A 15,950-nucleotide genomic window follows, 5' to 3' on the forward strand; every position below is an offset into this window, starting at 1 on the left:
CATGCTTACATGGATCTGATTACCAACTTTTTATAAGACCTACATTTCTCATCATCTCCTAAAAGATAAATTACTTAGGATATGATAGTCAATGTAAGTATAGGAAACTCCTGTGTTCATTTACACACATTCTGTTCAAAGTCAATTATCTTAGGATAATTTTCTTCTATATTTTGGAGGCAAGATGAATGAATACATGTGTATTCTTTTTTTTGTCGGTTGTGGGGCCTGAACCCTGGGCCTGGGCACTGTCCCTCAGCTCTTCAGCTCAAGGCTAGTGCTCTACCACTTGAGCCACAGCACCACTTCCAGCTTTTTCTGCTAATGTGGTGCTGAGAAATTGAACCCAGGACTTCATGCATGCAAGGCAAGCACTCTACCACTGAGCCACCTTCCCAGCCCTACATGTGTATTCTTATTACATCTTTTTATTTATTTTGATAACCAGCCCACATTAAATTAACTTTTGTGGATTATAAATTTCATAGAGAATATGTTATAGGATGGCCAAGAAGGAGAGATGACATTTACAAATGAGTGTCTGGCTGGTTACTGACCATGCAGCTTCTATCTAATCAGTAATACACATAGGATATGCAGAATGAGAGAAATGCAGTGAAAATTCAGAGGCAAAGACAGGGTTTACTTCCTTTGGGGAATGTATTTGTTTGCTGAGGTTTGTGATCCCTTCATAGTCATGAAGGCTGGAAGTTCCTAGATGAAGGTGTCAGCAAGGTTAATTTCTTCTGAGGCCTCTCTCCTTGGCTCATAGCCATATTTTAGTGTCTTCATGTCATGTTTCCATTGTGTATGTCTGCATCTTCTCTTCTTCTTATATAAGAAAAGCAGCCAAATTGGATTAGGGCCCATCCCAGTGATCTTATTTAATTTTTAATTTCCTGTACAAAGACCCAGTCTTCAAATACAGCTATATTTAGAGGTGTTAGGTCTTTTAACATATGAATTTTGAGAAGGCACAGTTTAGTAAGTAAGAATATATAGCCTTCACACACACACACACACACACACACACACACACACACACACACACACACACACTTCCACAGGAATGACCATTAAGAGTTGGCTAGAAATTGTATTTACTTTTCAAAATTCACCATTGAACCCAAATAAAAAATTATACTCGGAGGGAAAACATGGCAGGCTTACCTCTGTGGCACATGATGATAAAGAATTCATCTAATGGCATTCACCAGGCATCTGGAAATGACAACAATAATAATGATAGTAAAAAGGAAAAGCCTATACTAACTTTATAACTTTATCATCTACTGGGTCTATAGCCTGAGAAGAGTGACCAGTTAGGAGTGTGTGTGCAATGTATATATACATTATAGATTATACATAATATATATTTATAATGTAATTATTAATAATATATTACTATATTATATATAGACATATATAACTATTTCGAGGGATGACACAAAGATGGGTAAACATGTTTGAATAAAATGCTAGGTACAATTGACAGAACCCAAGAGCATAAGAGACTTCATTGAGAAAATTCTTCATCTCTAGATGAAAGGCCTAGTATTACTTTACATCTCTATTACATTCCCCAAGACTCTGTTGTTCTACTGTGGACATCCTCATCCAAGTACAGGCCAGTGTGGGTTGTTACTGACCTGTCTCTGCTCAGTGGGAGCCCAGGCTACCTCAGAAGCAGCTTGGGAGAATTACCAAGTCTGTAGAAACTTCTATGCTTCCTAGAATCATACAGAGAGAGAGAAACATTGTCAGATTGCTGCCAGTGTGGGAAAGAATTCTATCCTACTTGGAGGCACCTTCAGAAATAAGATTCTTGGAAAAGGTGTTTGGTATTTACCACAGACACTACTCAGTTTATGATGAGGTGACATTTTGATGATGGACCCATAGCAAATTGAAAATATTGTAAATCACAAATGCTTTGAATATGCCTTATTTGCTAAATAATGGGGCTTGGAGATTTCGTATACTGTAGGGTGTTGATTGGTGGTTCATCATTGTAATCTCAGGAGATTACAGGCACCTGTATGTATTTATATGCCTGGCATGCTGCTGCCAGCTGGCTTCACGAGAGAGCATTATGCAACCTGTGATCCAGGAAGAGGTCAGAGTTCAAAATTGTCAAAATGGATTCTAATTGGTGTCTGTCGCTTTTGTACCATCTGGAAAGTGACAAATCCATAGTAAGTTGAGGAGGATCTATAGAATGCCAGACTCTTCAGCAATCACTGAATGATCAGGTTTATTTATTTATTTATTGGTTATGGGGCTTAAACTCAGAGCCTGGAAGCTGTTGCTGAGCTTTTTTTGCTCAAGACTAGCACTCTACCACTTTGAGCCACAGTGCTACTTCCAGTTTTCTGGTGGTTAATTGAAGATAAGGGTCTCATGGACTTTTCTGCTCGGGCTGGTTTTTGAACCCTGATCTTCAGATCTCAGCCTCCTGTGGATTATAGGCATGAGCCATTAAGTGCCCAGCGCTCAAGATGTTTTGACCTCTGACATCTCCCTTTCTGTACAGTGTGCTGAAGATGAGGAAACTCGTGACCTGGTTAGGCAGCATGGAGGGCTTAAACCCTTGGCCAGTCTACTGAAGAAGACGGATAATAAAGAACGATTAGCTGCTGTCACAGGGGCAATATGGAAATGCTCTATCAGCAAGGAGAATGTAACCAAGTAAGAGAAGGCGTTCAAGTGGCCAGGAAACACTGTCTGTAATTTCATCTTGCTTTCATAAAGAGTTGACTGTACTGCTGCCCACACCTTAGGCATGTGTGTGTGTGTGTGTGTGTGTGTGTGTGTGTGTGTGTGTGTGTGTGTGTGTGTACTGGCCGTGGGTCTTGAACTCAGGGCCTGGGCACTAGGATTTTTTTTGCTCAAGGCTAGCACTCTACATTTGAGCCACAGCTCTACTTCTGGCTTTTTGGTGGCTAATTAGGGATAAGTGTCTCATGGACTTTGCTGCCCACTCTGGCTTTGTACTGCAATCCTCAGATCTCAGCCTCCTGAGTATCTAGGATTACAGGTGTGAGCCACCAAGGCCTGGCTTATCAATAACTTTATAAGCCTCAGTAGAGCTTGCTGATATATGTGATCTTTCTGTGAATAGGCTGTTTTGCATTTGGACAGCCATGTAAGCTAGACATCTCTTAGGTTTCAGAGTGAAGGAATGAATGGTTCACTGAATCTTTAGACATAGAAGTAGTTTCATTATTTTTCCTTTTCTAAGAAAAAGAGATGAATCCTCTGAATGCTAACCAGCCATTCTTATAGTCAGTTTTAGCTGGGCCTGGTAGCATACACTTGTAAATTCAGTACTGGGGAAGCTGAGGCAGGAGGAGGATCATGAATTTAAGGCCAGGCCTGAATGAGCCTTTTAAATCCTGTCTCAAAAAAAAAATCAAAGAAGAGTTATTTTCAAATATGATTGCATCATTTTATTGTAAATTTTATTTTAATCTTCAGATCTATCTCTTCATCTACAGAGGCCATATACTCCATGAATATTCTGAGACAACATCTGCTTTTGTCTCTACCTGATGAGTTCCTATAAAAAGAAATAACACATGTGCTAACACAAAATAACTTTGTTTAAGCCTGTATGGTAAAATGATGCATAGATTAAAAGGAGAATTCATTTCCATTAAATATTTAGTATTCTTCTTGTAAAATTGTCTCTGTTAGGCAGCACAAAACTAGCAGATTGGAATCACAGATGCTCAGACTTGTTGGATGAAACCATACTTGTCTTGGAGACTGTGCAATTTTGTGACCCCAGGTGCAGGTCTGAGCTGATGGCTGGGTCAGGAGGTACCAGCCTTACTATATTACTATATATCAAGCTTCAGTTGAGTCATTGGACAGTGGAGATTAAATAGTCTCTCCATCAGAGGGTTGTTGCATGAACATGAAGCATTTAATAATTCTTAGCTGCTCCTTTTCTTACTATTGATATCATTAACTAATTTTCCCCCTCCCTCTCTCTCTCTCTGTCTTCTCTGTCTCTCTGTCTCCCTCTCTCTGAATTCAGGTTTCGGGAATACAGAGCCATCGAAACTTTGGTGGGACTCTTAACCGACCAGCCCGAGGAAGTACTTATAAATGTGGTTGGGGCCTTGGGAGAATGCTGCCATGAACATGAAAACCGAGTTCTTGTCCGGAAATGCGGTGGCATTCAGCCACTCGTGAACCTCCTGGTTGGAATAAACCAGTCTCTCCTGGTGAATGTCACAAAAGCTGTCGGCGCTTGTGCAGTAGAACCCGAAAGTATGCTGTAAGTGTTCCAAGGGGATGGAGAGATGGCAGGGAAGAGGGGTGCAGGAAACATTTGGGTGGTTGTAGAAGAGTGTCAGCCCTTAGGATTGATAAACACCACTGATAAAAGCCACATGTTATCGTATAAATAACCACAAGAATACTAACGCATGCTTTGGTTTTAGTATTGATGAGCTGGAGAGCCGAGTTGGACATTCCGAGGCTTTACAATAACCAGTAATCATTTTCCAATGTGGAAACGTTTATGTCATCAGCAGATCTTTTCTCTGCCTTTTAGAGAGCAATTACCTATTGTTTGGTGTACCTGGGCTTCTCTGTAGTTTGATGTAGTCTTGTGGGATTCTCCTCCTCATTTCTTGCCAAATCAGCAAACACACTTGGAGCCCCAAATTGTGAGCTGATGAGGAAAAGAGATAATGCTTTAAGTTATGTAATGCTTTAAGTGATCCTTCACAGTTTTGTCTATAAAGAAGGTAGGATTTAAATGCAGATTGAAAATATTCAGGAAAACAATACCTGTATATTGAATATATAGAGACTCGTTTTTCTTGTCATTCCTCAGACAATATAGAAGCATGACTATTTACATTACATTTATAGTCTATTCGATATTATAAAAAATCTAGAGTTGACAGTACACAGGAGCATGTGCAGAGGTATTCAAATGTTCTAGGATTTAATAGAAGGGACTTGAATATCTGCATATTTGTGAGCCTATGGAAGGTTCTGGAAGCAATTCTCCATGTATACTGAAGGACAACTGTGTATTTTATCTATATATTTATATATCTATTCATCTATCTACTTACATATGTATAAATTTATATACAGGTATATGTCTATGTGTGTATATATGAATGTATATATACATATATGTGTGCATATGTATATGTATGTATGTATATGTGTGTGTGTATGTATATATATATGTATATATATATAATATGAGCATCTGTCTGGGAAGGAGCAGTTTTGGTGGTTGGTTCATGGGAGGTGTGAATGCATGGTAAGCATCAATACTGATGGGGGGCAAACTGATAGACTCTAGACTCAGACAGCTTCAGTGTTAGTCCCAAGGCAGTCTGCTTGCAAAATTCCCTCTTGTCATGGGAGGTCGGCCTCAATTCTTTTCAGTCTTTCAAATAGATGATTCTCACTTGCATTATGAAATATAAACTGCTTTAGTCAAACATTTACCACCCTGAGTGTTAATCTCTAACAATGTTAATCTGAAGAATATTTACCAAATACATGGACACTGAGCCCTAACTGACTTGACACTTAAATGTAACCATCACAAGCCAATCCAATCCTTTATCAATTTGCTATTCATGTACATCTCTCTAAATGATAGTTAATATGTAAATGAAGGCAATAGCAAAATCATACTTGTGTCTTACATTATATAACTATTATACACACACACACACACACACACACACACACACACACACACACACACACGCACACTGAATAACGCATTCATTATTTTCCTGGCATTCCATGAGTGGTATTAAATATCCCTTATTTAAGATACCACTACAAAAAGTGAATAATATTAAATACAAAGATGTAAAGTTGATAAATTTCATCTTACATGGTGAGAGAGGATAAAGGAGGGAAGAAAATCAAGGCCATATTTAAGCACACATAAAACAATAAAATGAGAAATTTTCTTGAAAATTACAGTCTTCACTTTGGTCCCTGGTCACCTGATCATGGCTGGCATTTATAACCATTTCCTACTCTCCATGCACTACCTCCTTTGCCCTTAGCCAGAACTTCACCTTGGTATAGTTCTTTACCTGCTGAGTGACTCAAACCTTCATCCTGAATAGTCTGGGCTTTGGGAGTCTTGTCTGGATTGGGTTGTTGTTTTATCATTGACTTTATAATCATGGTATTACTAAGAGACACCTTAAGGAGCCTCTTGGAATCCATATATACTCCTTTGTAGACACTAGGGTATGTCTCTTCATAGCTAGGCACCAGTCACCCCAATCAGCCAATAAATCCCTTCTGTGTATTGATTTAGAGGTAGGAGTCCAACTTTAACTTCCAGTCCAACAGAACCATGGTCCTTTCTCCTGGTGAGAAACTTCCTCCCTGTGGAACTAAAATCTCTATATACTGGGGGGATCCAATCCTGCAACTCCTCTGACTATTAAGGCTTTAGATCAAGGGCTGAATGAGATTCTATCCTTGTGAGATACTTATTATTTTCCTCTTTTAAGCATACATTAATCTCTATCATTTTATTCTAGTTCCCTTTGTTAATATGTACACCCAAGCTCTTAAGCTCTGTGCACAGATGTATTCTGCACAACTCTGGGGGTGCCATTCACATAGGCTACTACAGACAGAACACTGTGCATTGAATGGCCACGAAGAGAAGCATACAGGAATGTGTTGTACTGTTTTTTTCAGCATTTGATCATTACTATGCATTCATACTCTTTTGATATCTACCTTCCTTTCAGCTCACCTTTCTGGCATTTGGAATCTGTGTATGTATTCTGTCACTCCTTCTCTTCAGAGGTAGCTCAAAACTCTAAACTAAACATAGAGCTTGTTTGATTTGATTCAGTTCTGGATCTTCACAGCTATGTTTAGCTATATGTCTTTAATCACACTTTTTAATGATGCTGTAAAGTTTTTGAGTTTGGTATCTAGATCCTTAGTCTTAGATGCTTCAGACAGTAAGTGATCTGAATTGTTCACATGGTAACTTTAAGAGAAATAATTTTCTACAGTATTTTCTTTTATGCATGGAATTCATTAAATCCTGAGGTCCTTGTCAGAAATGGCTTTATGAATTTGTCATTGTTGACTTTTCCTTTTTGTCTATTCAAATGTACTCAACTACCAATTCCTTAGAAGTTGCTTTGAATAATTTTATTTTCTCTGCTCTCAGTTACCATTCTGTACTTTTATTTAGAATAGATCCTGTTGAAATAGATTCTGTGGGATCACAGCCCTAGGCATTTCCTCCTCTTTCAATACCTGCTTACACAGCTTTAAAGATTATCTCCCTAAAGTACCTATCTGATCATTTTGTTCTTTTACAAAGAACCTTCAGTTACTTCTTAGTGCTATAACACCGAATTTAAGTTCTTAAGTTTGATCTCTGAAGTATTTGCCTTTTCATTCTAGTCCTCCAGCCCGTTTTCATCACTGTGACAAAATACTTGAGGAAATCAGTTTAAAGGAAGGGAAGGTTTATTTTGGCTCATTTTTGTAGAAGTTTCAGCATTGGGTTCACTGTCTTGGGCTTTTCAGCAGGGCAGAACATCATATTTCACACACATAATAGAGCAAAGTGGATCATTTAATGGGCAGACACAAAGCAAAGAGAGATAGAAGAAGAGGCTGGAGAAAAAATATACACCTTTCAAGGGTATACTGCTAGGATTTTCTTTCTCATCTTGGCCCACTATCTCTCAAAAGCTGTGAATCCATGAATAAAATAGTTCATTAATGAGGTCAGAGTCCTTATGATCCAATTACCTCTTAAGAGTCCTACCTCTGAACATGACTCGCAATCAAGCAGGTTTGGGGGTGTGATGTTAACGTGTAAATAGGCAATTATAATTCAGGCCTTGGTACTTAGGCTACATTGGAAGGGTTTTAAGGTTTTAAGGATGAGTAGACATGAACACCCATGATCATTGCAGGCCAGAGGTGAAGGTAGCTTACAGACTACAGAGCTATGGAGAATTCTGTTGACCCTAGATCCTCATGCTTGCTAGGCAGATGCTTCACCACTTGAATCACACCTTTGCTTTAGCTATTTTCTAAGTAGATTCTCACTTTTTGCCTTGGGCTGGCCTCAGATTACAGTCTTCCTGCCTACTGTTAACGAAACTGGGATTACAAATCTGAACTCACACACACCACACATAGCTTTTTTTTTTTATTAAAGATGAAATTTTGCTAATATTTTCCTCAGACGGGCCTTAAATTGCAGTCCTCCTAATGGCTGCCTCTTGAGTAACTGGAATTGCAAATATGAGCTGGGAAACCGATTCTTGAACTAAGTTTTTAAGGAAAATGCATGTATACACACACACACACACACACACACACACACACACACACACAAGATAACTGTAAAGATAGTGACTAGAATCATTCATTAAGTTTTAAGGGAAACTATAAAAGTGAGTAAGGAAAAAAAAAAGAGTGTTTAAAGGAGAGTCATTAAAATGTGTCAAATTCTTTAGAAAAGCATTTAATATGTTAAGAATTTAAAACTACCCTTTCTCATGTAACAACCTTTTGTACATGTAATGTACGCAGTATGGCTTTCTTGCAAATGTTTTGTTTTATAAATACACTAAGGCATTTTCGGAAAACAGCATTTTAAATTTGGTGAAAATCCAAACAATATTACTCGTGGCATTGTATTTCAGACGTGGCTATTATTGCTAGTAGTTCAGGATTTATTGCATCTTGGAGCTTTACATTAGGTGTAAGGAAATGATAGATACTTCTCCTCTATGCAATTCTCACACAATTCATAGGTTAGAACTTATGTTAATGACTAGTGCTTTTATGTGTTAATGATTTGTAGCTGCGGCTAAAACTTAAGTCCTACCTCAGGATAAACATGTCAACTCTCACTGCAGTTTTATTAACTTTGTGCAATGAAAAACATAAGCAACTCATATCCCTAATATATTTCTCAGTAAGAGTCAGAACTATCATCTTTATAATAATAATAGTTGAGCTACTGAGACAAGCGATTTTTTAAATGACTTTGTAAAACATTATTGGATTTTTACTCTGGATTACTGCTTTGAAAAACAATGTAAATGATTTCAAATTAATGATGCCCTTGGCTTCTAAAGTAGGACAATAGTTACTCCTAAATGTTAAGTTTGCATAAAGGTAGAGATTTTTCTTGTTGAATTTTCCCTGTTGACTTTGAATGTCTTTATTTGATATGTATTCAAGTCATCTGGAGGTAATTTGGCCTTCAAGTATATAAAAAAAGCACAGGAATATTGCAAAAAAAGTTCACACTTGTGTTTGAGGGAACATAATTTTCTAATAAAACACTATACATTTCAAATATCTAAATATATGGAAGATAAATACTCCAGAAATAGCTATGATTTATTTTCCATACCTCAGGTTCTTTAAAAAAAAATTCTTGTTAACTTCTCCTTTGAAATGGCACTTAGACTTACAGAAGAGTTGCAGCTCTAAGTGCAGAAGAGTTCCTGTACACCTCCCTTTCCTCTCAGTCTCACCATACAAAGGGAGAGTTAGACAATCTCCCATTGGTCTATTATTTAATGTTTTCCTTCCATGGATATCTTTTCCTTCAGTGGATGTCTCCCTTTTAGCTAAGTAGTAGTTTAACAGGACTTTATTTATTTATTTATTTATTTATTTATTTTTTGGTCGGGTCATGGGGCCTGGGTGCTGTCCCTCAGCTCTTCAGCTCAAGGCTAGCGCTCTACTACTTGAGCCACAGCACCACTTCTGGCTTTTTGCTTATGTGGTACTGAAGAATCGAACTCAGGGCCTCATGCATGCAAGGCAAGCACTCTACCACTGAGCCACCTTCCCAGCCCCCAGGACTTTATTTTTTAACATAGATTTTTTTTTTGTTTACTTCATTCCTAATTATTGAATCATCTTTCCCTTCCCTGTTTTTATTCTAGTGGTTGTCTGCCTTTGTACCTTAAACTTTTCTCATGCCTACATTGTGCTGTTTTCTTAGGTTGTCATTTGCTGTGAAGTTTCTTCATTTCCATTGGTATCTTTATTTTTATCTTTTTATACTAATGATGTTTGAACTTAGAGCCTCTTACTTTTAAGACAAGTGGCTATTACCACTGAACCATACCTCTAGCTCATTTTGTGTCTTTTAGCTTACAGCTTTTTTCTATGTTCTGAGTTTCTTTTTCCTTCTTACTTTTCCTTCCATCTTTCTAAATGCATTATTTCTATTTTGCCATGATAATTAACACTCAGACATTATTGCTCCACCTAATGCCCTGCCTTTTAATCTTAGATCAACAATGACATATGTGTATGTATGTGTGTGTATGTGTGTCTATGTGTACATATGTATCAGTGATATATATATATATATATATGCATGGATGTATATATCTGTATAATTATCAAGTTTAATGGTTTGTGGCTCATTCATGAAAGGAAGTTCTTATAGGTTGAGGCCATTTTCCACACATACCTGGAGGACAGCCTAGGTAGCTGTAATATCGCTGATTTTAACTTTATTTCACTGTGTTAAAAAACAAAAACAAAAAACAAAAACATTGCTCTAGGCCAAGTGTCTGTGGCTTACCACTACAAGCCTAGCTACTTGGGAGTTTGTGCATGAACATTGCAGTTCAAAGCTAGTCTGGGCAGGAAAGCCTGTGAGACTTTTATCTCCAACTAACCACCACAGAGTCAGGAGGGGAACACAGTCCTTGAGTAAAAGCCTGAGACCAGCACACACACACACACACACACACACACACACACACACACACACACACACACACACACACACACACACACACACCCTGCTGCTCCAGTATTGCCTGCTTCATAATATTTTAAAAATACTCTCTAATTTAATTTTTTTTCTCTGTAGGTTATATGATCTTTTTGTCTGAGGTATTAAGGGATTTTATTTCTATAATCTAATCACTTTACAATGTTTGTCACAGAACTGATAGCTGTGATATTTCAATCTTGGTGATTCTAATATAAAAAAGTCAGATTGATGTGTTTTTCTTCACGGGCTTAAAAAAATCAATTTTCAAATATATCACTTGTTAAAGACCCAATAGTGATGAATGCTTTTATTTAAAAAGTGTTATGAACTCATGTACCTTCATGATTTATTTAATCTCCAGTGTTCTTTTGTAATGTATGTGTGCGCATGCCTGTGGGCCCCAATAGTGTGCTTGAACTCAAGGCCTAGGCTCTGTCCCTTAACTTTTTCACTCGAGGCTGGCGTCTACCACTTGAACCACACCTCTACTTCGGCTTTTTGGTGGTTAGAGATAAGAGTCTGATGGATTTGACTGCCTGGTTTGATTTCAATCATTTGGTTTGAATCTCTGCCTCCCAAGTAACTAGGATTACAGGTATGAGTAACCAATGTTCTTTTACACAAAGGCTGTATACACAACTTAAAACATACTGAAATCCTAATGTTATAAATTCTCTGTTTTATAAAAATAACCTTCAGATAGAAAGGTCAACATATTTTCTATAAAAACATTCAATTTCATGTGCTTTAGAAGAGAATTGTGTAGTATGGTTTTATTAATATTTGGAAGTTCCCAGGAATCTAGGAAATTTTATGCAACCATTTACTTAAATGGTATACTAATTGCCCACAATATATGCAATAAAATATTTTCCTTCCACACACTGTAAAATAAATGTTTGTTGAACTGATTGTTACATGGACCAGTGTTATGTGATCATGTAATGAAAGGCTCTTCTACAAATTAGACACACCAGGACAAATGAAAACTTACCATGGGATCTGTAACTCCCAATTGCCTGGCTTTTGTGGCTCAAACATAATTATGCTGCATTTACATAGTTTTTAAAAGATGTTTTACATAGGATTTATTTGTTCTTTCTAAAAAGGAAGAGAAGTAAAGCTATGTTGTATATGGAAGGGATTTAGCCTCTGTGGCTTCCCATATATTCCTTTTGCCACAGAACTAGTGTTTATACAGGGTTTATACAGGATACAAAATATATGTTTAACATGTTTGTAGAATAACATTGTTCCTCCTTATTTGCTTTCCTGCATATATTTAAGACATGTAGTTTTAACTGAGATGTAAAACTGCAAAGTGAAAAGTAATTGAATTGCTTAATCTTCTAGATCTCAATTAAAAAAAAGAACAACAAAAACAGACACTGGGCATTTCTTCTTTGAGCATTATGTAGATTTTAATTAATCACATAACATATCTTAGCTGGCCAAATGCAATATGTGCTTGATTTGAGAGCTGAATAAATGAGCTTGTAGAATGTTATTTGCTGTGTGAGGCAATATGTGGGTTTTTAAGTGAACCCAAAGCAATATTAAGCTTTGAATTTCTAAGATATAATCCATACATATAATGTAAGTGAACATACTGGTAACTTGCTAGGAGTGAGGGACTTCTTTATCTGTCATCACGCTGAGAATTAGAACATTTTCATTACCTCAGACACTGCTGGTGCTTCTCTTGATCAAGCCTGGTAGACAACTGGTTTGAGTAGAGCACCATTTGGGGGTCAGTTATTGGTATCTTCTTTTGTTTTCATTACTTTAAACTTTTAAAAAGCATACTAAGCTGGTGCTAGTGGCTCATGCTTGCAATCCTAGCTACCCAGGAAGCAGAAGTTCAAAGCCAACCTGGGCTAGAGTATCTGTGAGACTCCTATCTCCAATAAACCACCAAAAAGACATAGCAGTGGCTCAGTGGTAGGTTTCTAGCCTTGAACAAAAAAAAGCTAAGTGATAGAGCATAGGCCCTGAGTTCAAGCCACCCCCCCCCACACACACACATAGAAAAAGAAAGAAAGAAAGGAAGAAAGGAAGAAAGAAAGAAAGGAAGAAAGAAAGAAAGGAAGAAAAACAAAGAAAAGAAAGGAAAGAAAGAAGGAAAAAAGAATGGAAAGAAAGAAAAGGATGGAAAGAAAGAAAAGGATGAAAGAAGAAAGAAATTTCTTCATTTCTTCCTGAAGTATTCAGAATACTTACAGTTTCTATACAGTGATATCTAATACTTTGTTTTCTTACAACATGATACTGATAGGAAGCCATAAGCATAAAAAGTGTTTAAACTTGGGCTTCAAATACTTACTTTTAAAAAAGTTTTATTATCTTTAACAAGTTGTACAAAGGAGTTTCCATTTAAGAGAATGGTTTACAAATACAATGCATCTTGATCAGAGCCACCCCCAAATAATTTCTTGAGGTACCTTTCTTCTTATTAGAAATAATTTTTACTATTTACATCACCCACTGCACAAATTTATTCCAAGCTGATACCCAACTTGAAGCTTTTGAAATAATACCTTTTTTTCTTGGCAACCTCATCTAAAGTAACCAGGAAAATAGATTTTTTTTTGGGGGGTCCGGTTGTGGGGCCTGAACTCTGGGCCTGGGCGCTGTCCCTCAGCTCTTCAGCTCAAGGCTAGCACTCTACCACTTGAGTCATAGCACCACTTCCGGCTTTTTTCTTTTTGCTTATGTGGTGCTGAGGAATCGAACCCAGGGCCTCAGGCATGCAAGGCAAGCACTCTGCCACTGAGCCACCTTCCCAGCCCGAAAATAGATTATTTTTAAATGTCAATTTTCTTTCTAGGGTTGGTCCTGGGGCTTGATTTCAGGGCCTGGGTGCAGTCACTGAGCTTTTTTTTTTCAGTCAAGGCTAGAACTCTACCTCCTAAGCCACAGCTCTACTTCTGGCATTTTTGGTAAAGACTTTTCTGCCTAGGCTTTCAAACAGTGATTGCTAGATCTCAACTTCCTGAGTAACTAGGATTACAGGAGTGAGCCACCAGCTCCTGGCTTAAATTCCAATTTTCTTCTTCTTTTCTTTTCTTTTTTTTTTTTTTTGTTGGGGGGGGCAGTATTTTCTGTCATGTATTAGTTTTCCACCAGGTAATTCTATAGCTTCAAAATCTTTCCCTCAAAATTAAAACCAAAAAAATCAAAAGTTTAGAACTAAATCACGTGGCCCTTTTTCTTCTTGTCTCAAATACTTAATGTTCAAAATACTTAATGACCAGCATCCTCTTGGATCTACAGTTAGGTTCAACACATTCTAGCCTCAACACAATCTTCTTGATGGCTTTCAGCTTTCGTTTGGAATATTGGCTTGGCCTGCCCACCATAGCCACTCTGCTTCCAATCATAGTGCCTCTTTCCTTGGGCAATACAGGGAATCTTTGTCTTTTTGTGCTGGTCACTTTGTGAAGCTGGTGCTTGCCATACTTCCTACAGAAAGTCCTTCTGGTTTTGGGTACATTGACCATCTTTGCAGTAGACTGACAGGAGACTCGGAGACTATGACATGTACCTCACAATGCCTAAATTTCAATTTTCAAGGACGAGTTTGAATGGCCTTTAGGCTGGTCAAATTTTTTTTCTACCCATGGAGAATTGCTGCATGTACCTAATGCAATTGGAGAGGAAAAGTCAATGGAATTTGGGTGTTCTTTATCTTTTTTTCTCCCCTAATCTGCTTAGAGTTTAATATCTGTGTCTGCAACAAAGCCACATTTGTGGATATTAAGTTTTGTTCTGCTGCCTTTGCTTCAAGTACTCCATGGGCCGCACTACAAGGTTGTGCTACCACCTGGGCATATAAACAGATGACAGATGTTGCAGTGATTTCTCTGACAATATTCACTTTTCAGCTAGTCATGAAGTTATTTTGATTACAGTATGCTTAGGTAACTACCACATAGTCTGCAGTGTTAGGCTTGCTCAGAAGGGAGCTTGCAGAAAACGAGTTTTGTTTTATTTGTGCCCAACAACACATTCACTGTGGTGTAATGATTTTAATTCCTAATGCTAAATTAGCACTGAAGGAGTTTAAAATATGCCTTATAGTAAGGTAACTCAAATATTGACAAAAATTATTTAAATATAGGTCACTGCACAGATTTGAGGCATAAATATTTGTTTTGGAAAGTATTTAGATGTTATTAATAGGAAAGAAACCAGTATTTCTTTTTCTTTCTTTTTTTAAACATTTAGGTAACTGTGTACAGCTAATTAAAAAGTTATGGGGCCTGATTTTCAGTCGAGGGGAACTGTTAATTACCCTGTAGCTTGCTTTCTTTATCATGAAAATTCTAAAGTGAAATCTGAGGTCTGGAGATTTGACACTGTGGTATTAATTCTGTTCTCCTCAAAGTTTTACAAAAAACAAATCTATCAAAACAGCAAAAGCATACAATAAAACACACAAAAAGCAACCAAAAAATCTAAAGAAGAAAATGAATTGGAATTATGTAATAGGTAGGTAAGCTATTTAAATTTTCATTTGATTAAGAATGATCATTTGTATCACTTCTGTTTTGCCTTCACCACAGAATAATTGATCGTTTAGATGGAGTTCGTTTGCTGTGGTCCTTGTTGAAAAATCCACACCCAGATGTCAAGGCCTCTGCAGCGTGGGCTCTGTGTCCCTGCATCCAAAATGCAAAGGTAGGAAGGAAGAGACTGCAAACCATTCTCTTCTAGAACCTCTAACATTTCACTTTAGGTTACTAGTATTTGATGTATTTTGGTCAGATTGATCTGGTGGAAGAAAATGTAAAACAATATTAATGTCAAATTTTTATCTATCTGTCTGTCTATCTATCTATCTATCTATCTATCTATCTATCTATCTATCTATCTATCTATCTATCTATCTATCTATCTATCTATCTATCTATCTATCTATCTAGATGTTACTGAGGTTCAAACTCCAGGACTTATGCTTGTTAGACTGAGCTCTACCACCTGATCCCATATCTCCAGCAATGTTTTCTTCTGGTTATTTTTTAGATAGTCTCTTGAACTTTTCTGCCTAGTCTGGGCTTGAAGTGTAATCATTCAGCTTTTGGCTAAAATCTTAGGTTTCCCAAGTAGCCAGTATTACCATCTGTGAACCAACCATGAACTA

At 37.3% G+C, this 15,950-nt stretch overlaps 1 protein-coding gene across 1 annotated transcript in view; it reads left to right on the forward strand.

The window, feature by feature from the left end:
* The window catches only part of Odad2 (outer dynein arm docking complex subunit 2), a 135,690-nt gene that overhangs the window by 51,587 nt on the left and 68,153 nt on the right, over positions 1 to 15,950 (forward strand). Inside the window, exons 14-16 of the mRNA XM_042686207.1 lie at positions 2,534 to 2,688; positions 4,043 to 4,285; positions 15,373 to 15,487. Of these exons, the coding sequence (XP_042542141.1) occupies positions 2,534 to 2,688; positions 4,043 to 4,285; positions 15,373 to 15,487 (513 nt within the window). The remainder of the gene's footprint in view (positions 1 to 2,533; positions 2,689 to 4,042; positions 4,286 to 15,372; positions 15,488 to 15,950) is intronic.

This window comes from Dipodomys spectabilis, unplaced genomic scaffold (genome assembly GCF_019054845.1).
Source record: "Dipodomys spectabilis isolate Male_0828 unplaced genomic scaffold, ASM1905484v1 ptg000096l, whole genome shotgun sequence".
Taxonomy (NCBI): Eukaryota; Metazoa; Chordata; class Mammalia; order Rodentia; family Heteromyidae; genus Dipodomys; species Dipodomys spectabilis.